The sequence below is a fragment of the Poecilia latipinna genome, unplaced genomic scaffold, assembly GCF_001443285.1.
Source record: "Poecilia latipinna isolate Pla-1442-1.1 unplaced genomic scaffold, P_latipinna-1.0 Scaffold185, whole genome shotgun sequence".
Classification (NCBI taxonomy): Eukaryota; Metazoa; Chordata; class Actinopteri; order Cyprinodontiformes; family Poeciliidae; genus Poecilia; species Poecilia latipinna.
This window is the reverse complement of record NW_015112801.1, coordinates 364,112-390,971: the sequence shown is the minus strand read 5'-3', so window position 1 is coordinate 390,971 and position 26,860 is coordinate 364,112. Positions and strand designations below refer to the sequence as shown.

The following is a 26,860-nucleotide window of genomic DNA, read 5'->3' as shown; positions in this document are numbered from 1 at the left end:
GTTATGTCTGGAAACGGATGTCTGAATTCCAGCAGTCTAACATATTAGTCCTATTTTCAACACCTGCCTGTACATGTGATCTGTGATCAGAAATTGTAATCAGGTAAGAGAATGTTACACAAGTCGTTTCACCAGCTGATGAAGACATACTACTTAAAATACAGTTTATTAAATTATTACAAAGGCTTATATTAAAGGGGCAGCATTGTGTATTTTCATATATATATGACGTGCGGTGAGGTTCATTGCTGGTGAGGCACTGACTTGTGACTTAGACACCATGCATGTTATTTGGACGTACGCAAATTTTGCGCAGGCATACAACGCTGGAGGGGTAAAAGACTAATCATTTACATGTCATCCATAGCCGCGTTAACTCAGTGAAACTTAGAAATGTAGGTATTAATTTCGTGCTATGATCCACAGCAAAGTGATCTGTATTCGCCAAGCTACGCAGACTCGTTGCCATAGCAACTGACAACAATGCCACTTCATGTTTTAGGATTTAACAGCAAAAAAAACGTTCCAAGAATTTTGCACACAGAACAGAACATTCAGTCTGTTGTTGTAGTACGTTTTAGGCTTAATGTTTAATTAATAAATAATTGCTGTGGTAGATGAGCTACCGCTTCTACTTTACTGAATTATTTAGACATACAAACCTTAGCCCACAAAACGCACACTTCATTAAAAAAATAAACATTGCTGTCTTACCTTTACGTATCAATGAAATCCATGATACGAAGTATATATATATATATATATATATATATATATATATATATATATATGACTTAAGAGAAATGTGGCCTCACAATTTAATGCCTTGAAATTGGGCCGCTGTCTCTTTAAAAACTTTTGTTCTTTCTGAAACTCCACCTTCAGAAGTCATCATTCCTCCATTAACCCTTCAAGAGCATTCTACCAGCATTTCACTGAGAAGCTGCTCGTATAATGAGCTCAACAGATGCGCAGTCCCACCAGGGGTTTGCTAATTGCTGCTGGCTAGTCTGAAGGAGCTGAGGGGGAGAGTCACGGAGGAGGGCTGCACTGTGAGTCGGAAGCTCAGAAGTTTGGAAACTGCGACTCTGAAGAGGAACTGTGCCTCAATGGTGGCACTTGGTCCAACCAGGCGTTTTGCACGGCTGACTGGTTGCCACAGGAGATTAAAGGATTTCTCAAACATGCATGAAAGAATCAAGGCAAATCTCCATGTGTGTTTTTGATGAGAGAGTAACATCATATGATGATATAAAGCTAAAAAAGTTGAGTTTATGGCATACTGTCCCTTTTCCCTGTGGGCAGTAGGGGGACCTGTTATATTGGTGCTGTCCAACAGAAGTGAGTTCAGTGTTCTTGTATTACCAGGCAGATGGAACAGCATATTGGGTTTTAAGATGACTTTTCTGATGCCACCTAATTAGTGTGACTGCAGGAAAAATGCAATCCAATTAGATGTATTGTGCAAAAAAATTCATTATTATTATTACTACAATTTTTATATGCATTACACCCATTTTCTTATCCACTACGAGTCATGAAAATTGTTCAAACCTGAAAACTGCTGACCCATATTGACGACCTCTATGTCTTTAATTGCTCACATGTTGTCCTTCTGAAAAACCAATGAGTCAACAATTTAGTACTACTTAAAAGAAACCAATTGACAGTGAATAAGTTGATTCAGGGATTTCCCCTTAGTTTGTGCAGAAGCTATTCTGTGCCGTCATCTATTGAATACAAACAATTACGTTCGATATCTTTGGAATAAAGAATGTGATAGTGTAGGTTCACAATGATAAGGCTAGTGCTCAATAACAGCAAAAACAGCTGGATCTGCCTTAAAACCTTGATGAATGTTGGACCTTGAATGAATTTAAAGGTTCAGTTTAATGAGAGGCAATTCCATCTCCTGTTCCACCATGGCATTACAAGAACCTTAATCTAAAGCCCCTTCTGAATTATGCTTTTGTTTCCTCATTGCTTACCACTAAAAATTAGGTATTGGCTCAGAACGAAGGGCTAAAGTTAACTCACCAACATGAATTCTCCCTCTTATCTGCCTTGAGAAGAAGTCAGAAACTGCAACCACTATGTACTGTGTATAAGGGTGATATGGGTCTGCAGAACAAATCTGAATGAGAAGAATCAAAATTCTTTTATCATCATTGTGCAAGAAAGCACAACAAAATTTTAAAAACAACAAAATGTGACGCGGTGATATGACAGGGTGCATTCACACCAGCCCTGTTTATTCCACTTTGATCAAACTTTAGTTCACTTGCCTAGAAATCTAAATGTGCGATCAACGTGGGATGCGGATCAAAAAGGTGAACTCTGGTTCTCCTACAAACCTAGATCTCGGTTTGGTTGAAGTGAACTCTGGTGCGGTTCGAATGCATACGTGAATGGCAAGTGGCCCAGAGACCAATCCAGAGTCACGAGATGAACTTTAGCGTAAGGCGTTCTGGGTAAATACACACCTAAAACAAGCATGTCTAGCACTTGTGGGAGTAGAAGTCCTACAAAAACTAAAATCTGACGCCGCTGTCTTGGAGTTCCCAGAAGAAAATCTAACTTAGATTTTCTAACTTAAACAAGTCATAGTCTGCACCCCTTTCAATCTCCAACCACCTGGTCTGAAAACACCATGCATTTTGAGGCAAAGCAAGGTTTAAGGCAAATCATCTTTTATGATAGCAAAAGTCAACAAGATGTGAAGTAGCAGTTCCTGGTGTCATGGTTGTTTTTATTTCATCTTATTTTTTATTTCACTCGCTCAATAAATATGAAAAGTTCACGTTTGTTGCTGAACTACTATCTGAAAGAACCTTAAGTCTCAACAAACAGTCAGTTTTATTGGGGGGGCAGCTCAAACAGGCAGGGAAACCCTGCCTGCAAATAAAGCTTCTGCAAATAAACTTGACAATCAAACAATGATTGATTCCATCCTGGTAAAAAATGTTCAATGAAGTAAATGGTAGACTAATGGGTTAAAGGAAACAAGACGAAATGAAGTACACATTCAACTACTGTATAGTTCTTGACATGCAGTTCTTATAATTACTTTTTTTTTTTTTTACTGGGCGCTGACCATGCAGTTTGTAGCAAAGCAATGTCAAGACCGCAGCGGTTAGGAGTGCAATGTGTTTTGACGTAGAGGTTTAGGGAAACATATTAGCCTATTTACTTGCCACATAGTTCAGGTCTGAAGTCAGCGCTCAAAATCACAACCCAGGTTTATAGGCAGTTAGTCGCTGCACAGACAAAAAATAAGGGTTTGGCTTGTTGACTTTTTACTTGGTGGAACTGAGTTGTTGCTGTGGTAACTGGAGGCTTTTCATAGATATTACTACTATGGAAATATCTGTAACGTTTTAACTGCTGGCTCAATGTTCTTCTTTTATAATTACATATAAACGTGAGGCTAAAAAACTCCACCTATATCTATAAACCACAACATTCAACTGCAGTGCCTTGCAAAAATATTCATACCTCTTGAACTCTTCCATACATTACCACCATAAACCTGAATGTATTTTATTAGGCATATACATACAGTAGCAATTAAAGTAAAAGATAGTAAGAGGAAAGAAAATCATAAAATACAAGCAATATTTTTAAAAGTGTGATAAGTATATTGATTATCCTCCTCATTCAATTAAATCCAGAGCAACCAATTATCTTCAAAAGTCACGTCATTATTCTCAGCATAAATTTTGGGTGTTCTATGCAGGCTTCATGTGTTTCTGAGAAAATTAGTCAACAAACAGCATTATGAAGACCAAGGAGCAGCAGACAGGTCAGAGAAGAAGATGTGGAGAGGCTCAAACCAGAGTTTTAAAAGAATATTAAAAATGGAAAAAGCTATGTCACAACTTGAAACATACCAAGACATAGCTGTTCATTTCAACTGACAGGCCAGGCAAGGACATCATCAATCAGAAAAGCAGCCAAGAAGCCCTTGGTAGCCCTGAAGGAGTTAAGGGAATCCACAAGTTGTTTAGGAGATTCTGTTAACAAGACACTCCACACATCTGGTCTTTATGTAGAAGTGGCAAGAAGAAAGTCTTTGTAGAAAGATAACCACAATGATTCTTGTTTGACGTTTGCCATAAGCCACGTGGGAGACAGCAAACACATATAAGAAGATGCTGTGGTCAGCTGTACCCAACGCTGAACTTTGTGGACTATGTGCAAATACGTGTACACAATGTACATCACCCTGAACACACCTTTTCCTCAGTAAAACATGATAGTGGCAGCATTATGGGAATGTTTTTTTTTTCTTCAACAGCAACAGAGAAGTCAGAGATGATGGAAAGAGAGATGTAGCTGACTACGAGACAATCATGAAAGAAAACTGATTATAGTAGGGCAACATCCTGAGCTACAGTGGAATAGTTTAGATCAAAGCTTGTGTTTTAGGTCAAAGTCCAGACCTTAATCTATTTGGTAATCCCAGGCAAGACTTGAATTTTAGAGTTCATGGACAATTATTATTCAATCTGCATGAGCATGAGCTACTTAGTGAAGAAGGGTAGACAAAGATCTAAGCTGATAAAGCCATTATCCCAAAGCCTTGGAGCAAAAAATATGAGTCTACAAAGGATTGACTAAGAGGGGGCTGAATACACATGCTATAATTAAGGTTTTTAAAAATTCAACACTATATATCATTGTCTTTCCTTCAAGCTAAAGGTTATGTATAGTTTTGCAAGACACAGTTTCTCAAAAGGTGTGAAGTAAATTGACATTTAAGACTAAGGTTGGACATCCTGAACATACCAGCCATTCACTGGCACTGTGATTATGTTTACCAAGATAACAGAGCTTAGTCTTTATCTGGATTCAAACTCCATAAAAACCTGGCTCATCCATGAATGAGCATCCTGTGATGATGGTTTTACCTTGGGTGCATTTTCCTTTGATAAAGTTTTTATTTCTACAGATAGTTGTAAGTAATTGTGTCAATTAAAAAAAAACAACTCAAGCATGTCAAGCAAGCGAGTCCTGTTGCTGAGACCTCTTTGTCCTGATCTCTCAGATAACGGATGGCTTATGCATATCAGTCAGAATGCATAATGTACTTAAGACTGCAGAACGTAAAATGCATAGCCACTTTGACAAAAAGAAGAAAGTAAACAACAGAAAGAAGAAAAAAAACTACATGTACTGAGTGACGGAAGGAACAAATCAAACAAAGACTCAAAGCCTTGTATTCCCCTTTAAAGGACGAGGTGATCAAAAAAGTCCCACCTGCTAACCCCCCCCTTTCAGACATGGATCCAACCCTTACCTATTGCGGTGTAGAGGACCTGGTCACAACAACGCTGCCCAGATAGCTGAGATCAATCAAAAACAAAGCAGGTAAGACTCCAGGAGTCATTAAGAACCACCACCCTGCCCCTAATTCATAATGATGGAGACATTGCAGTACATGAGAAGCGGACAGGCCCTGTGACACACTTTGCCCAAAAACCTCTCCTTGGTAGTCAGACCTGGGGGTGACCTGGTAACACTTAAAAGTTTGGGGAAAAAGAGTGATAGAAAGGGGAAAGGAAGGTGGGTAGGAAAAATCTGAGAGGTTGGAAGGTAAGGTAGATTTGATCATGCAATCAAAGGCTGAGGATGGGCCGCAGGGCCTGCCAAGATGAACTCTTCTTAAAGCATCCTTCTGCTTAATAAAGGCACTTTGAAAGGCTTTGAACTAAGCGTAATGATGGTGTTTCTTCTAGGACATTAATTAGATGAATAATATGGGGTTCCGCCTGTTAAGTGAAAGCAGGGTAATGCATGATACAGATGACAAAAACTAAGATCTTAAATGATGGCTGACTGTAAGGACTGTAGCTCTTAAATGTGTTAAATGAAATCTATGAATACAATGCATTCCAATCCAACTAATTATTTACTTGCATTAGTTTCAAGACTTTTTTTTATAGAATAGAAATTTTTTTTTTTTTTTTGCCATTTTCTAGCTGGTCAACTTGGAGACAGTGCCTCACAGATTTAGTGGGTGAAAACCTCCAACTTGAAGCCTGAGATGAAGAGCTGCATCAGCAGAACTCAAACTACAAGCTAACATCCCAGAATGCAAATCTATTGTTATAACAAATAGGTTGCTTTGAATCAGGTTGCTTTCATTTTCAAATTTTATATACAAAAAAAACCCCAAACCCAACTATTAAACCAATGGTCCAATAGGTAGATATAGAACTTCAGTAGCCAAAATGTCAGAGCAACTTCCCACATCAAAGCATTATGGGTTAAGGCAGATGACACAAATGGCATCCCTCTCTGCATGCCTAACAGACCTACCCTGAAGCTGACAACTGGGGTGGAGAGGGCTCAGATGGAAGGATCTCCTCCTCAGTCCTCCTATGAGCTGGCATTTGCCCAAATATGCTGCTGCTTTCCATGGGGGGCGATGGGGACTGGGAAGCTGGGTAACTGGTTGCAGCGGTGGCAAAAGCCATGTGGGAACGGTAGCTGGGGCTTGTTCTCCTGCTACCCTGACCTTGAGCAGGTGATGAGGATGGGGATGATCTCCTTGAAAAGCTGGCTGTGGACGGTGGAAGCAGGGTAATCTCAGACATCCCTGGGGGTATGGGAGGCTGCACAATGCTTGGACGTGGGCGTGGGCGCACTACAATCTCTGGGGAGCCCTCTTGAGAGCTAAGGGGGCTTTGGGTAAGGGGTGAAAGTCGAGAGGGTTGAAGAACCACCTGATGCAAGCCAGAATCCATCCTACGAGTCTGTCTGGGACTAAAACGGGGGGTGGTTTCAAACCATCGTGTATCCAGATTACTGAATGTGCTGGGGACGATATGAGCCATTGGATCAGTATAAGACAAAACTGGCACACCCATACTATGGCCTGAAGGTCTTAGCTGCCCTAAATGTGCCTCTTGCATAGCTAAATGCCTGGCTGGGGAGCCATGAGGCCTGGCCTTGCTGGGAGACTTGCTTTTATGACTCTTTGACATTCTGCCACTTGGGGCCTCAAGTGGCAGGACTGTTGGGTAGGTAGGCATTGGAAGGGAAGAGTGCTGGAAAGCGCTAAGGGGAAGCACATGAGGTGGAGAGGCGTAGGGAGGATCATGGCGGGTATGCAGAGGGTGGTGTGGGGGGAATATAAATTGAGGCCCCTCCAGACTTGAAAAGGTAAAATCTAGTCCCTGCCAAATCTCTGGTGAATGAGAGGAAGAGGTCAGTGTCAGAGGGAGTGGGAAGCTGGACACGGCGTATTGTGGAAATTCACCCTCTCCGATTTCTTCAGGAATCATGTGGTGCGCAAAAGGACCCTCAGCAAAGTATGGAGGAGAGGACATGACCGACCTCAGAGGGCTGGTGTCAGGCATGTAGAAAGGAGGCGGGGGATCGTGATCTCCTGGTGGTCCTAGATAGCCATAGAAAGCTCTATGGTGGAGAGAGCCTCGGATCTGTCCTGTGGCATGGAGCTGGCTGCTCTCCATGATGGTCATACCTTCAAAAGGTCTGTGAAAACGAGGACTGTAGGCTGGAGGCTGGAGGTAAGATTCCTGACTGGAGATTGGGGAAATTTGGTGAGGCCGAAGCGGTGCCATAACTGGTGGAAGAGGCCTGGGATCGTCATTCTCTTCGTCCGACTGCCGAAATTCTGGGTAAAGGTCTGATTCTTCCACAAAGGGGAAGCCCTCAATACGGCGGGGCTTGACTGACATTTCTGCATCAGTGGGATCGATGACAAATCGTCCATCTGGGCCTCGACTGATAAGTTCAATAGGTGTTGTTGGTTCAGCTTCATGCTTGGACATGTACCTCTTGCTTGTTATTGCTCTTTTGGTCTTCTTGTATAAGGATAACTCTTCTTTCCTTCCTGGACTGGGAGGAGGTTTCCTTCCACGCTGGTCATGACTCTCTTCGGACGATTCTGATGGAGATGCCTTTGAACGTATGCTCTCCGGACTCACCTTTCCTGAAGATGACCTATGTCGAAAATACAGAAGTAAATATAAGAACAATTATAGGGTCAGAATTTTCCGACTCAGATGGTGATGAAGACGTTTTCACCTGCATTAAAAATAACCATAAGACATCATTAAACTTTCAGAAAGACATAAATTTTAAGGGCTGGAGCTTAAAACAGCAATAGCATAAAATGTCAGTAACAAACATGGATATCCAGCAAAATATGCTGCATTTTAGTTCATTTTAAAGTTATCCTAGCAGAGGTTTGGTGACATTTAACAGCTTCTCTTGCAGGTAGGGTGGTGCACTGAAGGAAGGGATATTACACAATTACAACACATTTAAGAGCATCATGCTGAACTTCATTACAAGTAAGAACAAGTGGTGGACAACAACAAACTGGATTTGATTGAGTCATTAAGTACTGCATGATCCTACATTTTCCAACAGCTTTGAAACAATAGACGATTTTTTTACAATAATAAGACTGGCCAATTTAAAGTAATTCAAAGGCAAGATATAAGTGAGATAATCTCTCTTTATTTAATAGTATTTATGCAAAATTTCATATTAAGCCATATGACTCCACCCTCATGATTAAAAAAAAATGATTTGGTCAGCTGGTGCGATATATAAAAAAAAGTACCGTAGGTATCGCACCAACATTTAGTGTCTACCTGACACTGAATGTTGGTGACAGGTAGAAAAACAATTTGCTAAACATAGACAGAAAAGCATAGAAAAACACCCAGAACCAAATATAAATTACAAAACTACACAAAATATCATAAATTGGAAATATTTATGGTTTTGTTTTGAGTCCTAGTGGATCCAGCAACAAGTTACTGTGGCTATCAATACTAATATTGTACCCAGTTGCTCGTTTTTTGGGAAACTAGAGCACCTGATTACAAACTCAGACAGATTAATACACAGCCTGCTACCCCAAAAGCTTCTTCTTGAAAAATTGTGGCTGAACTTTTTCTTCTTGCTATTTTTGTGAGGGCAGTTTTCTGTATAACATAAGTAAGAAGGAGACTTGAATTTTCTGATCATTTGGTCTTCTTGTGGTGCTGAACATGCAACAATGACTCCACTACAGAGGACAAAATTAGGATTTACAGTCTGCATACATCACAATATTGACAATATTTTAACTACACTAGACAGTCAGTGTGCCACACAAAACTACAGTCTTGTTTGTATATTTCTAGGTTTTTCCTCAGGAAATTAAGGACATCAAAATCATAATTTGCTGTTTACTATGCAGTGGAAACATCGCTAATATAACAGTTTACAAAAACCACTGAAAAAAAGGACTTAAGAGACTTTTCCAAACTGAGCATAAAGCACTGCAATAAACAAAAAAAAGAATAAACATAACACACACACACACACACACATATATATATATACATACCAAACGTGTGATTACAGAAGCCTCTTTATCATTGCTGGGTTTTAATTTTGAATTATTTTCATGCAGTTTTTTGATGCCTTTGATTGTTGCTAGTATTTTGTGAAAATGTAAACTTTAACTTCCCATTTGTGAAGAGTTGGAGGGACTTAACATTACAAATCTTTTGCTGTGTCTATTCAACAGAAAACACAATGATTTGCTCAGTGTAATAGTGTTGTTCCATATGTATCAGCTTTGCCAGCCTTTGTCTTTATTGAAAGCTGAAAATATGCAGAAAAAATTACTCTTTTAGCTTACAGAATCCCAAAACAAGAACATTGAAGGATAGAGCTATATCAACCCAAACCACTTTTTATTTATGATTTCAATTAGAAGTCAGCATTTATACCATTGACTATAGTTTTCACCTTTCGACCAAAGTTTCACAATGTTTAAATAGAAAACAACATTGCATTTTTTATCTCTTCGATTAAAACTTGCTTTCCATTATGATTCTGATCTCAACAGCAAGAATATGAGGCAAATGGACATTTCCTACTGCATCTTTGGTTCATATGCTGAGAATTTTTGAAGGTAAAAAAAATAAAATAAAATACACATTGTTGAAAAATGTAAAAAGATATTTATGTATCCATATAGAAACACAATATTCCCAGGATCACTACTGTTTTTCATGACATAAACCACAGCTACATCTGCCTCATATTGTCCTGATTACATTTCCACTAAGTTTTAAACAAACTAAAGATGTGTTGACTTAATAAAGGGGATGGTATTAAAGAAAACACGAACCACAGTTACATTTAACCCAACACTACTTTAGCCATGCTCTTAATGTTTCTTTGAGTTTTAACGTCGTTCATGTTGACACTCTCTCATTTAGTTTGACACCTTAATGTTGACCACAAAAAGTAATAAAAACCTTGCAGTGGGAAATAGTTGAGAATTTCAGATGCTTGACTGCATGTTCTAACTACTTTCTGAACTGAGCACAGCAAGACACGCTCCTTCTAATGTCATTATTTGCCTTAGACTCAGTGATTCTGGGCACAAATCACCTTTATTAAATACAGAATATTACCTCCAGCGTCTTTTCTTTTCAAGAAAAGACACAGCAAACACTTCAGTGCAGTGTTTGCTGATAAAGCACCATGAACAGATTGACTTCACTGCGGTCATGTAGATGCAACTCCAGCATGTTTTACCACACATGACTAAACTTTTGACTTAGCATTGCAGTATGATGAGAGAAACTTCAGCAGCTCTTAACAATCCAGAAACAGCCAGAAATTGAAAATGAGAATTAACTGCACAACGACGGCTATTGTCTCACTGCCATGTAAAAGGAAGAAGTCCAAAATACTGTCTGAAACCATCTCTGAACTTAAGACCACGGCCAGTATTGTTGTTGCCTGGTTGGGACATTTAGCTGGAAGCATGCAGACAGGGCTTTGAGGATCGAAGTGCAAATGGGATTATGTAGTGTGCAAGACCAGGGGGGACAAGAGTTGGGCACACTCACTGAGGACTGGAGGATTGTGGTTTGTACTGTGCAGCCAACCCTTCCCAGTAGGACTCAAGGCTGGGAAAGAAACTAAGTGGACTCCTGTAAAGGTGGGAAGATTAGACAGTAAAAAGCACAGAAGATATGGGCACTAAAAGGAGGCTTGGTAATGAGAGGCATGAATAAAGAGGAAAGGAAAGAAGAAAAAGTTTTAATTAAGGTGGAAAAGAGGAGCCAGAGATTCAGAGAAAACCTGATTAAAGTGCAGGGCGTGTAAAAAGCATCATAAAACTGTGATCAGAGAAGAAGACTTTAAAGAACTATAACCACACTGACGTTTATGGAACAATGACACAAATCCTCTCTTAAAGACTTTTCCAACATAAGAATTCAAAACTGCAAAACATTTACAGAAAACAAAGAAATCAACATAAAACATGTTGATTTGAAGTGTAAACGCAATAACTGAAAGCTCTTTAACCAGCAGATGCTTAAAGAAAAAAGCAGAGCGGTTTAATGGAAAAATTTACCCTTCAGTAACACTTTACACTCTAAGTACAAGAGTTCACACACACGCATGCACACGCACACACACCGGTGCACTCCTTAATGTTAAAACTTCACAAGTAACTTTAATGAAAACACATTTATTTGGGGAAAAAATGTCCCGACTGTCATGCTGTGTCATTTATGTGCACATTTTAACAGCCCAGGTTCCGGGTTGGCGATTTTGGTTTGGAAAATGTTTGCATTGTGAGGCAAATATTTTTCACAAGAAAACCCTTATGGACACAAGCTGCTGTCCAGAGGCCAGATGGACACAAAGCTGCACAGTAAAGACAATGGAGGTCCAGAGTTGTTTTATTGTCCTGTGTTGGATTATTTTGAATGTTGCACAACTTGTAGTGACATTGCTCTTCGCTCATGTTGGTGGCACATTGACAATTAAGTACAGGTATGATGTTTGTTACCTGACAGGTAGAACGTGATGTCAGAACATCACCTACCTTCCCCCTTAGTAAACAGATCCTGTTTAGTTTTATGTGTTTAATCTGAACTTTATTCATGAAGTCCAGTCAAATTCATCCTAATACTATTCAGTCCTCCCAGTCAGATCTATTTACAGTGAAATCCAGTTTACTTCCATCCAATCATAATACAATACTGTGAGATTTAGGGGATCAAAAAATAAAAAAGAAAAGAAACAGATTACACTCAAGACCTTAGAGCTGCAGTATGTAACTTTTATTAAAAAAAATATATATATATCTATATAGATATATATCTATATAGATATATATCTATGTAGATATATATCTATATATATGTATATATATATTTTTTTTTTAATTTATTTATTTATTTTTTTACATATGTATTAAAATGGTCACTTTGTTTTGACAGTGCAGCATGAGACAGATGATCTGTGAAAAAAGATCGAGATCCTCTCCCTTTTCTCAGTGCTCCCAGTGGAAATTGCAGAAGTATGTAACTCAGTCAGACACAACCAATCAGAGCCAGGAGGTCTGACCGCTCTCAATCAGGCTCGTGTATGCAAACTCTCCCCCTCGCTCTCTGCTGCGCTGCATCTTCTTCCTGATACGAGTCTTCCATGAATGCTCAAGCTAGTTAAGCCACTGATGGTGGCGGATAAAAGGTTTTCCTGAAACGGTAAGTTGTTCGTCTGCCATCAGCGCTCAGAGCAGCATGTGCATGAGGTTGATTGATAGCTCTAAGACCTTCCTTCTGGCTCTGATTGGTTGTTTTTGACTGAGAGGAGAACATTTCTGCAGATTATAACAGTAGCATTAGGAGGAAGTGGAAGAGGCTGAGTTTTTCAAAGAATATCTGTCTCATACTATTCTGTCACAACATTTTAACAGTTTTAACAAATATGTAAAAAGCATTTTTTTTAATAAAAGTTACATACTCCACCTTTAAAGAGTCACTTGATGGATGTTTTTTATTGAGGTGTATTCTAACTCCGAATGAAAACATTGCAGTTTTTAACAAAAGAAATCCTATATTTAGGATATTTCAATTAGCTGCTTCAGTTAAACTACTGAACAATTAGATATTAATTATACATCTATTACCTCTGCTGCTTGATGGGAGCCTCATCAAGTCAGCTGTTGGTCACAGCGTTCAAACTGCATTACTGATGCGGATAAAATCGCTGCAGATTGAGGGAAACATTCGTCCAAAAACAATTTGAGTGTTCGTCTCTGTATTTATTGCCACACGGGACAAAAAGTGCCTGGTTTAAAATAGGTCAAAATAACCTTTACACAAATGTGTAGAACTTAAAGTAAAGATCTATTCCTGTTGAAGAAAACGTTGTTAGAAAGCAGCTGTGTTTTCAGTAGCTCAACTCTTGCGCCCATGAGAGTGCTGACTAATAGGAATCAATGTGTTCAGAGTAAAACCTGGCTGTTGACAGTACTTAATACAAAAACGTCAACAAATGTCACAGAAATCCTCATTAACGTTTAGGTGTTTGTAGGAGTGTCCTGGGAGGAATACTTACGGTGTTTCCATGCTTTTTCTGAGGTGGGTTATGGACAGAGGGGGATCTGGAGAGTGGAAGGAAGATACAAGACAGTTTTACTATCTTTAAAGTTTACTTGCAGGCGGGGTAGACGTAAGAGGAGAACAAACAAAAAAACCAAAAGATAAACCTGATAATTTTTCAGCATGACGTGAAAGCCTCCCACAAAGTCTATACTGTACTTTTACTGACTTGAACGCTCTTTCAGGCATCACTGAGCTACTTTATATAACAGAGGACACACAGCTTCTAATCTGACAGATCAGCACTTATAATGAATGAATGAATCTGTTGCACATTACCAGCTGTGAATCAACTTTTTAAAGACAATTTATTTCATAAGTTTAATAAGCGAAGCAGAAATGCATCTAAGACGACATGGACTGAAAAAAAAAAAAGGCGCAGAATGATATAATATTAGGGGGATTTTCTGACTTAGAAATTGTGGGAAGAAGACAGAATCTTCCGTGACCTTTTTTCTTCTTGAGCTTCTTCCGGCGCTGCTTGTTGACAAAGCAGGCGGCCATCGTACTGAAGAGGACAGCTGCAGCCAGGAAGCAGATGGTGGCCACGATGCCAGCCACCACAGGCCGCGTCAGTCCACGCTCCTCCACCATCTCTGGAGGGGGGAAGAAATCTGCGAGGCGACAACCCAAATCCAGAAAACTTCAACATCAACAGCAAACTCCTAGCATGGTGGAGATAAAAAGAAGTTGTTGGCAAAGTTGTGGTGGCCTGTAGTAAGAATGGAGCATGATGATCAACGCAGGAGCTTTTTATCAGGACAGTAATGAAACTTTTGTAAAAAAAAAAAAAAAAAAAAATCAGCCTTGCGTCGTGACTTTGCTCGTAATGAGCACTACAGTACAGAAGCATTTTCTCACTGCTGATATTTGCTTTCAGATTACTGTCCAAATGTGAGAACGGAGGAAGAGAACACGGTGTACCCTGAGAGAACACCCAGTGCTCTGAACAGCCAGGTAAGATTATTGAAGTGGTTTTGAACTTCCTGTCTCCACATTAATGCGCTACTTTTTGGGATGTTAAAAAAAAGCCACACATTTTTTTTTTGAAAGACTTTAAAAAGAAAAAAAAAAAAAAAAAGACTAAAAATGCCTCTAAACCTTTAACTTCGTTACCTTTTCAGCCGATCTGCTGGATCCTTGTTTTGATGTATGATCCAGTTTGGGACAAGCTTCAACAATGGCCTCCCACTTAACTCTAGAATACCAGCGTTAAATGATATTCTGCCACAAAAGCCCAAATGGTCAGCCATCAGTTCACAGTTGGTGCCAGGTTTTGGTGCCGTATTTACAAGTGGTGCAAAACATTTTATTCTCCACTTTCTTCTGACCAACATTGAAAACAAGTCATGATAGTCGGTTTTTTTCCAACTCACCTCTTATGACCAGTTTGGTCAGGTTACTGAATTAGACAGTAATCCAGTCTACTTTACCGATTACTTATTTTCAAAAGTCAATGATTACTTTAATAAGTACTCTAGTTACTCTTCAAAGAATGATATCCAATCTGAATACACAAAATTAATGTATCTTTCATCCTAATTCTGTTCCTTCTGCATATTCCTTCATCTAAAACTTAATCAATTGAAACTTTAACAATGTAATGAAATGCAACAACCTCTGCTCTGAAGAGTTTTGTTGAATATTTTTTTCAAATGATTTCATTTATTTTTTGTTTTACCTTCACTAGTAAAACTTAAATATGTGCATTTATAGACACCTATACATTTTCAGTAATTGTTTTTGTTTCTTTCTGTGTACTCCGGTAGCCAAGCAACAACATTTTGTTGCCAAGTTCGCTGTCAGGTCTAAGTCTATTTTAGCTTATTTTCAGTACATTCCACTGTATTTTAAGAAAATGAAGTCTCTCTACTGTTAAACTGCGTTTCCTCCCATCCACAGTATAAAACACAATTACTCTTATTATTCTTGAAGACTCTCAACTTGTTTTACGCCTGCGATGCTACTTTATTTCATTGGACACCTTTTGTCCTGTCCTTTGTTGGTTTAACGTGTTTGTCAGTGATGTCAGTTTATTGAATGTGTGATCCAAGATTACTGAAGCTCAGCAGAGAAATCTGGGCACTCTTGGGAAGAAACAGGTGGATGAGAAGGCTAGGAAAATGATCATCCAATCAGGGCGGTGCAGACGCCTCCCTCTCTGTGGATTTCCTCATTATGCCTGCAGGCCTAAGCCATTAGAAGCTCACAATAAGAATTAATCACTTCTCCAGATCCCTCGTTCCAAACACTGCGAATAGTTCTGTGCTGTGTTTACGCTGCTTTGATCTCTGGTTTAGCTGGATGTCGTAACGTGTTGAATCGACAGAACCACGGCAGATCACTACTGAATATAAGGCGGGAGGGACAAATTGTTGAATGTTTAGTAGGTTCTGGTCACGACTACTTCGAAGGTCCCCAGCTATAACCAGTAGAGGGCGGCAGAGGCCTAATATGAAAGCAACAGCAGTCTCTGTATTAGCTGCCAACAGCTGTTTTACCAAACAATGTGTACTCAGTGACCTCTGCAGGGGTGCCACATCACGTTCTGAGGCTTGATTTCAGAACGCAAACAGATATCAGCAGTGCAGCTAAAAACAGGCCGATTTCTTAATTGTTTCTCTTTTGAGCACAAAGAAAAGCCAAAGAGTCAGTGGATGCTGGGTAAACGGATGATGTCATACTTATCAGAATGCCACGAAAGGGCAGGCATGTAAATGGAGTCTTAATTACATAGCGCTGACGGAGCAAAATGTTAAGTTGAAGGTGTTGTGTGTGCAATGCATAAGTGGGACCGATCTCTATCTCAGCGACGCAAGGATGGCCTTGATGCTGCGCCGACGTTACAGGCGCGGCGGGGGTGAGCTGAACGAAAGCCACCGAGCCGCGCTGCACTTTCTGATGCATTGTGACACAGAATCCTTCGAGTCTCCTGTTGCCTTGGAGAACACAGAAATAACCACAGAAAGTTCCCTCTCGCATGTTGCATCTTGTGAGAACGTACCTGTGCTGGACACTCCCACCACGTTACTGGGCTCGCTGACCATGTCGTCCATGACGGCCATGATGCGAAACTCGTACCAGGCCTCCTGGGAGGAGCAGAACAGAGGAGCCGTCAGGATGTTAAAATAAGCAGCACAGATCAGCCTAAAGGCTTCAAACAGCAACAGAGCTAAAAATACTTCTTTTTTTTTTTTCTCACTATACCAGCCACCTGATAAGACTCTGAGGAAGCTCACTCTGCAAAAGACAATGACGTTATGCCCCATCACAAAAACTAACAGTCCATTTATCATCCAGGTACTAATAGGCAAAATGATCTATTTGTCACTTCAGAGCATAATAAACAGCATAAAACAGAATTAGATAAGCTATCGAGAATGTATAGCATGAGTATGAAAACTCACTTGGTAGATAAGTAGAAAATAAATACTGACAAAAAGATTGGACAGATAAACTAAGTGATAATATAAACACCAATTTAACAGCAGTTCAGCCTTTGAGGCAGAAAGTCTGAGGGAAATATTTCAATAAGTTCATAGGTAGGGAGGGAAATGTTCAGAGGCATCGGCCCATCCATCGTCTACACCAGCGTAGTCGAGTCGTGGGGTCTGTCTGCAGTGGTCACTGGGTGAGAATCAAGGTCCACCCTGAGCAGGTTCATCACAGGGCAACACAGAGACAAGCAGGGAAAAACAACCAGGCACACACAGTCATGCTCAGAGCCCCATTCCTGAAGGAGATCCGGGGAGGGTTTAGGGACAATCCAATGAGCTTCTTAGCTCCCCTCAATATCCTCTGAGGTACCTAAAGCCATCTGCTGTCTTTATCGCATATGAGATGAGGCAGGAAGAGGGACGGGGGGCATTCAGGTTGTGACCTCCAAGAGTTGATCACCTCCTTGTTTTCGCCTACGACTAAATAACGACGTACCTTTGGTCCACAATCACACTAGCTGTAGGTAAGTGAATGAATAGTCCAGAACAGACATATGCAATATTCAATTAAGATTCAAATAATTAATTAATTACATGCACTCAGTAATGTTACATATATATGTTGCTGGACTGTGCCGGCTAAAGCCGCGAGTGAAGGTCAGGAGGAAGAAAAAAAAAAAGTCTCCTATTTGCGTCACGCAGAAACGCCGGGACTTGGCGGAGGCCGATGTGGGGCGGGTTTGGGTTTTCATCGGTCGCCGTCCTATTCAGTTTCCCAGCATGTGTTGCATATAGATATCACAGCGCCAGGCATCCAGAAATGGCAGTCACGCAAATCCATAATATGACCATCAGCAGACTCCATCATGTGCTGGTAATGCGGCCCAATGCATATCTGCTGACCTTCACTCACTGTTCTGATTGGCTGCCCGACACCCCAGCAACAGCATAATAACACTACAATAGTGGTGCCACAATGGAAATCCCATAGAGGGCCTTTGATGATGTTCCAGCTTGTTTTTGTTTGTTTTTTTAAGCGCAGCCATCACTGGTCTGCTTGTGCACAAAGTCACATCCATCAGTGTATTTATTTGAAAAGGTTTTATTGGCTCTAGTGGGCTTTACTTGATAGTTAATTGACAGGAAGGTGGGTACTGAGAGAAGGGGAAGACTCACGGCAAAGGTCGCCAGGCCGGGAATCAAACCTGCGACCACTGCCCCGAGGGTTCCTGGGTTGTGCTCAACCCCTGCGCCACCACAGCACACCCCAATCAGTGCATTTCTTCTGGCAGCTTCAGTCTTTTTGTCAGAGTCTGAAGTTTGCACCAAAGTTTCTTCTTTCTAAGGCGTCACGTCATTCCCACGTAAAGTGCCTGGAAATGAAGCGGTGCTAATGACACGCAGGAGGAGAAAACAGGCTGAAATTAAAGGAGAAGATGAACCACACGTCTAAATAACAGACGTGGAAGTGCAGAGCGTATTTAATCTTTTTCGACTCGATGATCTCGGGTCGTCCTGTTTACTACTTGCTTCAAGACACTTTGCGGTGCAGCTGGCTTCACACTGAGCCGTCGGCAGCGATGACCGGGACGAACAGACTGAGCAACATGATCGGCGCAAACATTCACTTTCGCACATACGCAAATACGGAGAACAGCAGACCCAACGAAACCTCGTGGCTTAAGCGCTTTAACCACAAAGGAAGAAATCCGCAGCAGCAAAGTTACACAACCCAGGTGTAACGTGTGTGTGTGTTTGAGTGAGGCAACGAGGGAGATGAAGTGTGTGTGTGGGTGTTTGCGGGAAGAGCAAGGAGAAATAAAAGCACTTTTGTGGACCAGAAAGTGGCAGTTAGATTAAAGAAAGATGCTCAAACACGCTGCAGCGGTGCCGGGCTGCAAGAAAACGACCGTTTTTCGACGACGGTTTTTCCTCCCATTGCCTTTTTTTTTCTACTTTAGCGTTCTGTTAAAATGCATCTATTAGTTTCATGTTTTAGAGTTATGTCTTACTGAGATAAAATCTACAGTTACCCCGCACGTTTTACACCGATCCAGAACTAAACCGTAGCGCAGAAGACCACAGAGTCAGCCTAATCAGCTTGTGCACACCTGCCCTGTTACTATGACAACCGTGCCGAATGTGACAGCATATTATTTCACGGAAGACGGTGGTGTTAATGAAGCTGTTTTATTTGTGGCGAGCCGACATGTGAGGCTAATTAGTGATCGTCGTACGGGCCCCCCACAAAACACGCTGCGCTACTTCAGAAAGTTCACAAATATTTATCAGTTAATAATGAAAAACCTTTATTAGCTTTAAAAAGTTTACTATACGACACCGAATTTTGCACAAAATGATTGGCTCCAATCAATTTCTCAGACTAATTAGCAGACTGATTGCTATACCAGAGGGACAGATGTGCTTAAAAGTCTCGTCACGCAGACACGGTTTCTTTGTGTCGTAAGGTACTGACTTTTAAGCTAACTGCTGCTAAAAATATCACAGCTCAAAGCACAGTTTTCTGGATCACCAAGAGCTTTAGGGTGAGAAGCTCAGCTGCAGTGATCACGATCCAAAAGTGTGAGCGGAGCACCAGGATCTCTACTCACAGAGTGTGTTTTAGATTTTGCTTAACATCAGGAGCGAGTAGTCGTGAGCGCTTCTGCACAGACAGAGAGATGAATGCATTTAGATCACTGTCTTTTTGACAAGAAGGGCAACAAAAACGCCCTTTACTGAAGGAACAAATCGTCAAAGACAGACTGAAATTCTTTAGGAAGGAAAAGGATCGACATTAGAAGACGGATACAAAGTTATTTTCTCTGAGGAATCACTCAAGGTGTGTTTTATAGCACAATCAAGTAACCATTTCAAATTAAGTTGTTATAAAAATGTGGCATACATCAAACCTGACTTAAAAGATATCTGACTTCGCAAATTAAAGCCTTGAAATTGGGCCTCTGTCTCTTTAAGAAGCTGATACTTCTCACACAACAGAACTGGGCTTCCTTACAATTTAGCCCAAAAACAACAACAACAAAGATCTACGTTTTTTAGCCCGATTGAGCAACATTGTACAAGGCAAAAACTATAAAAAGGCAACACAAAGATCTGTGAGCAGGAAAAGTCGTCGGATCTTAATCTCATTGAGGAAATCTGGTCACTTCTCAAAAGGAAGGCAAAGAAACAAAACCCCGATCGCCTCTAAGCACTGAAAAGACAACGACGTGCCACCACCAGTCAGGATTTGGGATGCGTTCTACCTGGATAAGGTCTCGGGCGAGCAGCTCCAGCTCTCCTGCAGGAATGCTGTCATCCAAGATCTCCCATCGTTCCCCCAGACGGAACTCCATTACATAATGCTGGATAGGTGCTGTGTGATTGGCAGGTGGGATCCAGGTGAGCAGGACTCCCTGCTGCGTGCGATTGGCTGTGAGGCACCGTGGTGGGGTAAGCAGCACCAATGGTTCAGGGGTACTTGTAGGAAATACTGAAAGAGCATATCAGGATCAGAGATCTGGTCACATGGTTTGAGACTGAAGATTTTTCCTGAGGAAAGCTTCTGTTTTCTTATAATTCTCGACATTTCACGACAAAATGCTTGCACGGTAAAAATGGCTATATTGCATTTTAACAAAACCGAGTGTTTAGAATCACAAAATCCTGCAATAAAAATTGTCTAGAGGCCAAAAAAAAATACTGATTGTCAGCATATCTACCAGTTCCACTGGTTCCTTCTCGAGTAGAACCAAGAAATATGAAATCTGTTGATTTCTTTTTTTTTTTTGAGGTGTTGGATGAAATGCTTTTAAGTGAGAGAGAGAGAGAAGGAGCAACCCAGCAGCAGAAAGCTTTGACCTCTGGGTTTCTCCTCCTTGGCTCACACATAGAGTGGCGCAGCACGGTTAGTTATCTCCATTTTCAGCATGTCACTTATCTTTGCATAATAATCTGTGACAGCTTCATTTGCACTTAGATTGAGCAACGCTAACAACCCTCGCCTCAAAGCTGGAATAACCAAACTAAACCCATAACTATCAGACTAACTGCTTGTTTAACCAGCAGTTAGTCTGATAACTGCTGGTTAAAGAAGAGGACACGTTTACTAAAGAACAACAACAATCACTTTCAAGATGTTAAAAAAGCCGTTTGTAATTATGACTAGAGTTAAGCGATAGAAATCCTGAATCAATATTTATATATTTAAAAAAGTCCTTTGATTGGGAACAAGATGCTTTCCTATGAAGTGCTGAGTTTATAAACTTGCGTCTAAACTCAAGGGCCAAATGTGATCCAAAATACCTGTTCTCGCATTCATTTCAAATTTAATTCAATTTAAAAATATTTAGTTTCAAAGGGAAAATTAAATGTTGTCATAACTCCTATCATCCAGGTGTCTTCACACAGTCATGGTGGATGGAAATCCTGTGGGCAGGAAGGATCTCCAGTAGCAGTCAGGCTTGCAACACATCTGAAGACCTCTGACTAAAGACAATGTTGCTGTATAATATTACTGCCACACACAACCACTACGTAAACAAATTTATGTATAAAGTGCCTTTCGCAGACAGAAATGCGTTCTGAGCAACCCTACACAAGCAGCACTCACTCATCTATCAAGTAAAATAAAAATAAAAAATTACCTGTTAATATTCATGAACACAGAAGTGTACTGTGACTTGACATGTCAATTAAACTAAACATAGGTGGTTTACTTGCTTTTGTATTCACCCAGCCTCTAAAGTCACATTAATTTAGGATTTCTTCCCAGCGAGTGGCTGCTGTACTCACCTAGAGTGTTCACAGTGACGACCTCGCTGAAGGGGCCTGTGCCAAGCTTATTTTGGGCCAGGACACTAAACTGGTACGTTGTCTCTGGCTCCAAGCCCGGCACCGCCATCCAGTCCTGGCCTCCAGGTACTGGTATGGAAACCCAGTCGTGTGGACCTAAACGCTCCCTCTTCAGCCTGAGCAGAAGTGAAATGTGAATGGACAAACAGGAAGACATGGCATGGGGGGAAAAGGACAGGAAAATAACGGAACTGTCTTCTTCATGTCTCCAACACTTATTGATGCCTTTAGAAACTGGCAACGACTTCATATTTTGGGTAATATAGTACGTTACCCTCTTGGTGTGCTGCAAATGAAGATAATGACTGTAAAATAGCGAACTTGACAAGTGTTTAGCTTGCATGTGGAACATGGTTAGGTTGGGTGTGATGTTATCCTCCATGGTAAGCCGTGTGTAACGTGACGGTGCGGTGAGAGGCTGGAGGAGGAGTTAGCAGCGGTGGTTAGCCATGCTAACCCTAAACAGCAGGACGCACTGTTGGGAGTATTCCACACTTTCACTTTATTTCACTTCGTCCACGTAAAGCCAGGTCTCCACGGTACTAAACATTGTAGTCTCAAACATGGGAACAGTAATGACAGTTCACCGCTCTGCACGGATGTCTCTCCTCTGTACAACAACGTGGAAAACGAGTTCTTACTCTGTACAATAGTACAACAAAGGAAAAGGGGAATAGGCGCCCCCTTGTGGCGATGCCTGCTCATCTCTAGGAACCAAGCAGTTTAATGACTTACAAACACACCATGTCTGCCTCCTTAATTCAATACAGCACGACCAGTTTGACACAATAAGCAGCAAGGCCACTGCTTGTTTATGCTAAGTTTGTGCTTCAGTTCCAAATTGCAGACTGCTGGGCTTCAGCTAACAGTTGCCCAGGCAGTAAGTCTGTCAATTACATTGGCAGATTCCTTCTTTCTGCAGCGATTCACTAAAACATTCACATTTTAATACATTTATTCTTTATTCAGAACATGGCAGCCAGTTAATAGTATCAGCATCATGCTCCGTTTAGCTTTGCATTTTGCCATTTGGCCATGCTGTACACTCACACTGAATGATCTCCATCAACAACTGAAGCACACAACTACACACATGCAATAACTTTGCAACTGTTTCAAAAGCAATTATTTACTGTAAAGAAATACAGGGTTGTATAAATTTACACAATCACAGGAGCCAAAAATATGCAAACCGCTTGGAGTGCAGTTTTAAAAGGTTATAAATGTGGTAATGTTTACATTTCTACAGTGCATTTAATGGGGTACTTTGAAGAAGTATTCATACCTCATGATCTTTTATCTTTTTGGAATTGGAATGTCCCAGTCAAAGTCCAGAACTAAGTCTTTGGAAAGACACAGTAATTGAGGTCTCACTCTGCTCAGGCTGACAGAGCTTGATGAGTAATGAAAGATGTGCAGATATGGTACATATACATGCCACAAAGCGTTCACTCTGGGAAACTTTTTCAAAACCATGTGTCCTTCCACTTGACGTTTACAATTACACACTGTTTTGTGTTGATCTGATGCATAAGTTCCCAACAAAATATATGCAGATGCATTTAAAGTGCCTGTGAAAAAGCAGGTTGGAGGTTTGACTCTTTTTATTGCTTTTACAAATCAATAGTGATCAACACAATTTGACCTTTTTGACAAAAAAAAACAAAACTTTAGTATCAAATTGAAAACTGATTTGAACAAAATACTCACAGCTAAACAAAAATATCTAACATAAAATAAGCCATTGTATCAACATTCACTCCCTTGAACACCATTTATGGGTTACGTATTTTTTGATGCAACAAAAAACGAAACGTTCAAGGGGCGTGAATAGTTTTCCCGAGCCACTGCACATCTTTTATTAAGCGGTGTGACAAAGTCAGCTGTGCAGGAATCCAATCCGTGGCGTTTTGAAGGCTCTTCTAAATGACAGCAGGGCTGCAGCGACACGGGCCATCTGAGTGCTGATCACACAGGCTCGCTGTCAGTATGAATATCTTTAATTAAAGCCGCTGTCTGCTTGTTTTCCTATTCGTTCTGCTCTCTGGTTACTTCACTTTATTAATAAAACATGATGGGAGGCAGTGATCAGAATAAAATTAGGATTTGACTGATTTTTTTATAGCACATCTGAATCGGGAATCATCACCTCTGTCACCTTGTACTTTAAATATATTCCCTTTTTACACAATTCAGACTTGATTATCATGCACTGTAGCTTACCATCACCGCTTAGGACTTCTTCTTATTATTATTATTTTTTAATACCACGTAATTATAGCTACACATACTGTGTTACAATGGAGTGTCAAACTCATTTTCGTTTTGGGCCAAATCAAGATCATAAATGCTCTTAAAGGGCCGGTTGTGCCAGAATGTATTGATAAAACCTGATCACAAACTGTTGAAATATTCATGAATTCTTAAAAATTGTAATATTATTGACCATCCTTTCAGTCCCTCCAGGATTTTGTGATTATTTTTGTGATTTTTTTTGCAAAAAAATAAAAAATAAATACAAATCAAAGTGCTTGTGTTACTACTTTGGAAACATTTGCAAGATTTGTGCTTATTTATGATGGTAAATGTGACTTTTTATTACTCGCTGTATAGATTATAGACTATAATCTGACATCATTTGAGGGTGAGGCAGCTGTTTTGTATGAGTAAAAAAGTTTTTGACAACTTTTGAGAAAAATCTGCAATAAACTCCAAATTATTAGTGCAAAAAAAAAAGTGCAGGGATTTATTAATTTTTCGTGAATTTCCATGATAATCCTAAAAAAACTGGAGGGACTGATTGACATAATTTGGCAGTAAACAGATTCAGATTCCAGACACCAAAGTTACTCTGAGTCACTGTCCAACAGAAGAAATGGCAACAATTAGCAAAGTGTTTACTATCCTGATTACCAAGTAAAATATTTGGTCAGGTGTGATGTCATGAAGGCTCAGTCTCCACGGTAACTAAATGATCAATTAAATCATCTTCTGTTCATCGTTGTGTTGAAGACATGGCATCTCAGACTGATGTCACTGACCAATAAAAACTATGTTTTAAGTTTTGTTTGTAGGGGTTTTGTGGATTACTTGTGAGCTGTCAAGTGTCATAATTAACACAAAGCAGCAGGGAGTTTAGGACTTCGCTTGTAAACATTTTTTTTTTTACTCGGTTTAAATCTATTCAAGTTCACAAACAATGAGAGTTTATGAAAAGAGGATTATGTCAAAATTCAATTCTTTTTTTTTTTCTTTTAATAAAATATATTTCAACTTATCAATCAACTTGTAGACTGTAACGACTTGCTCAGATTCTTATCATATCACACAATGTTTTCATGTATTAAGCTACAACAAGCATTTCAGCTGAGGCCCAGTCAAGCAGAGCGATGCAGCGGCAGCAGCAGGATAGAGTTGGGTCATGTTCAGTTTGGTTGCAATTATCTTATTCATTGATTTCCTTGTACTTTCCCCATTTCTGCGGTTTTACAACTGCTCTGAACGTAACCCTAGAAAAGACGTATCCAGCAACAAAAGAAGGGCACGATGAAGGAAGAAAAAGCAGGAAGCAAAGCATGCTGGGATGACTCACACATGGCCGTACCAGACTGAGTATGTCTGCTGGAAGCCTCCGTCATAGCTGGCCTCCCAGGACACGTTGGCCCAGGTGGAGGAGGTGGCGACGCGGACGCTGGTGGGGGCGTGGGGGCTTGTGCCTATGGAGACGGGGGGAAGTTTTATAAAGCGGCACATTAGTCGCCGAGTGTCGCTGTTATGGAGACGTCGTTCAGTTTTCCTGCCAGACAAATTAACTGTGAGCCAGGGAGGTTAAGAACCCAATGTATAATTATGTGAAAGCAAAGTTTGACTTTATAAAATCACAAGAAAAGCGTACAGAAATTAAAACAGGCATGTGTTAACGTGAAGGAAAGGGTTAGGGTTAGTGACCTGAGATAAGCAACCGTTGCTGTCAATTAATTCGACGAGGCTTGCAAAACAGCAACGACCAATGAAGCCATGCAGAAAACAACTACTGCAACTTATTCTTGCTGGAAGTGGTTGTACAGGTGATTCAGTTAGTTTTTACGTACCTATGACTTGGACATGCGTGCTGGCAGTGATGCTTGTGGCAACGTTGGTGGCGACACACTCCCACTCCCCGTGGTCATCCTTTGTGAGCGACTTCAGCTGTAAGCTGCCCCGAGGCAGAACATTGTGCTTGCTTTTACTGGGCTTCCCTACCTGCAGTCCGCCCCGCCCAAGGAAATAATAAGCAGACACAATGAACAAGAGGCACACGCAATCCAAAGACTCAAACACCGAAGACAGAAGGACAGTGTTGTTAGTCGTTCCGGTCAGAGGGGAGATCACAACACCGAAGCACTAAAATACCGACTGTGACACAGCATAAGAAACTGGAACTACAACCAGGTGTGAGGGTGGTACCTTCCTCCATGTGATATTCGGAAAAGGATCTCCCTCTGCTTCACATGGGATGACAAGTTCCCTTCCAGCCTCCTGCCTGTACTCCCCTCCAGGAACCACAGAGAATTTTGGAGGGTCCTGTAGATTGGCGAGACGGCCGTAATGTGTAAGTGAAACGCCGAGTGTGCCTCGGGTTTATTTAAGGATTCCCATTACATATCTGCGTTGGTATCGGAAGTGAAAAAAGTGGATCGGTGCATCGCTATTAAAAACAAACGGTAATAATCTTCACTTCGAATACGTGTTCACCCGTTCCATCAATTCTTTTCACAATTTACAGCAGTTAATGTAATTGCAGAAGGCAGAATGTTACAGCGTGCAATTTCTCTGTTTTCTTCAGAGTGTTAGTTCTAGGCAGAGGTAAAGTAAAAGTACTACTAAACTACTACTGTAGGTGGGTAGTCACTGTGAGAAAAGGCTAAACGGTTTATGTGAAGTCCAGGTCGGCCGCTGTGCAGCCGAGGCGTGTTTACCTTTAGCACCAGGGGAGCAGGAGGAGACCATCCCATGGATCCCAGGGTATTGTAAGGCATGCAGGTGTAGGTGCCAAGAGAATCCTCTGTCACCTCTGCAACACGGATGCTCCCATCATCCATCTGGCTCCAACCAGGGTACTGTGATAAACAATCGTAATAG

At 40.7% G+C, this 26,860-nt stretch overlaps 1 protein-coding gene across 5 annotated transcripts in view; it reads right to left on the bottom strand.

Annotated features, from left to right (window-relative positions):
* igsf9bb (immunoglobulin superfamily, member 9Bb) overlaps positions 1–26,860 on the bottom strand; it is an 88,329-nt gene that overhangs the window by 8,575 nt on the left and 52,894 nt on the right. The window contains exons 9-20 of one of the 5 annotated variants that reach the window (XM_015030527.1): positions 26,698–26,838; positions 26,186–26,302; positions 25,831–25,981; positions 25,332–25,455; positions 21,680–21,855; positions 20,152–20,378; positions 16,453–16,537; positions 13,898–14,062; positions 13,405–13,450; positions 10,896–10,979; positions 6,322–7,971; positions 5,300–5,345 (exon numbers count right to left, since the gene is read on the bottom strand). In XM_015030527.1, the coding sequence (XP_014886013.1) occupies positions 5,300–5,345; positions 6,322–7,971; positions 10,896–10,979; positions 13,405–13,450; positions 13,898–14,062; positions 16,453–16,537; positions 20,152–20,378; positions 21,680–21,855; positions 25,332–25,455; positions 25,831–25,981; positions 26,186–26,302; positions 26,698–26,838 (3,012 nt within the window). The remainder of the gene's footprint in view (positions 1–5,299; positions 5,346–6,321; positions 7,972–10,895; positions 10,980–13,404; positions 13,451–13,897; positions 14,063–16,452; positions 16,538–20,151; positions 20,379–21,679; positions 21,856–25,331; positions 25,456–25,830; positions 25,982–26,185; positions 26,303–26,697; positions 26,839–26,860) is intronic. The other 4 variants (XM_015030522.1, XM_015030523.1, XM_015030524.1 and 1 more) reach the window with 4 other exon arrangements.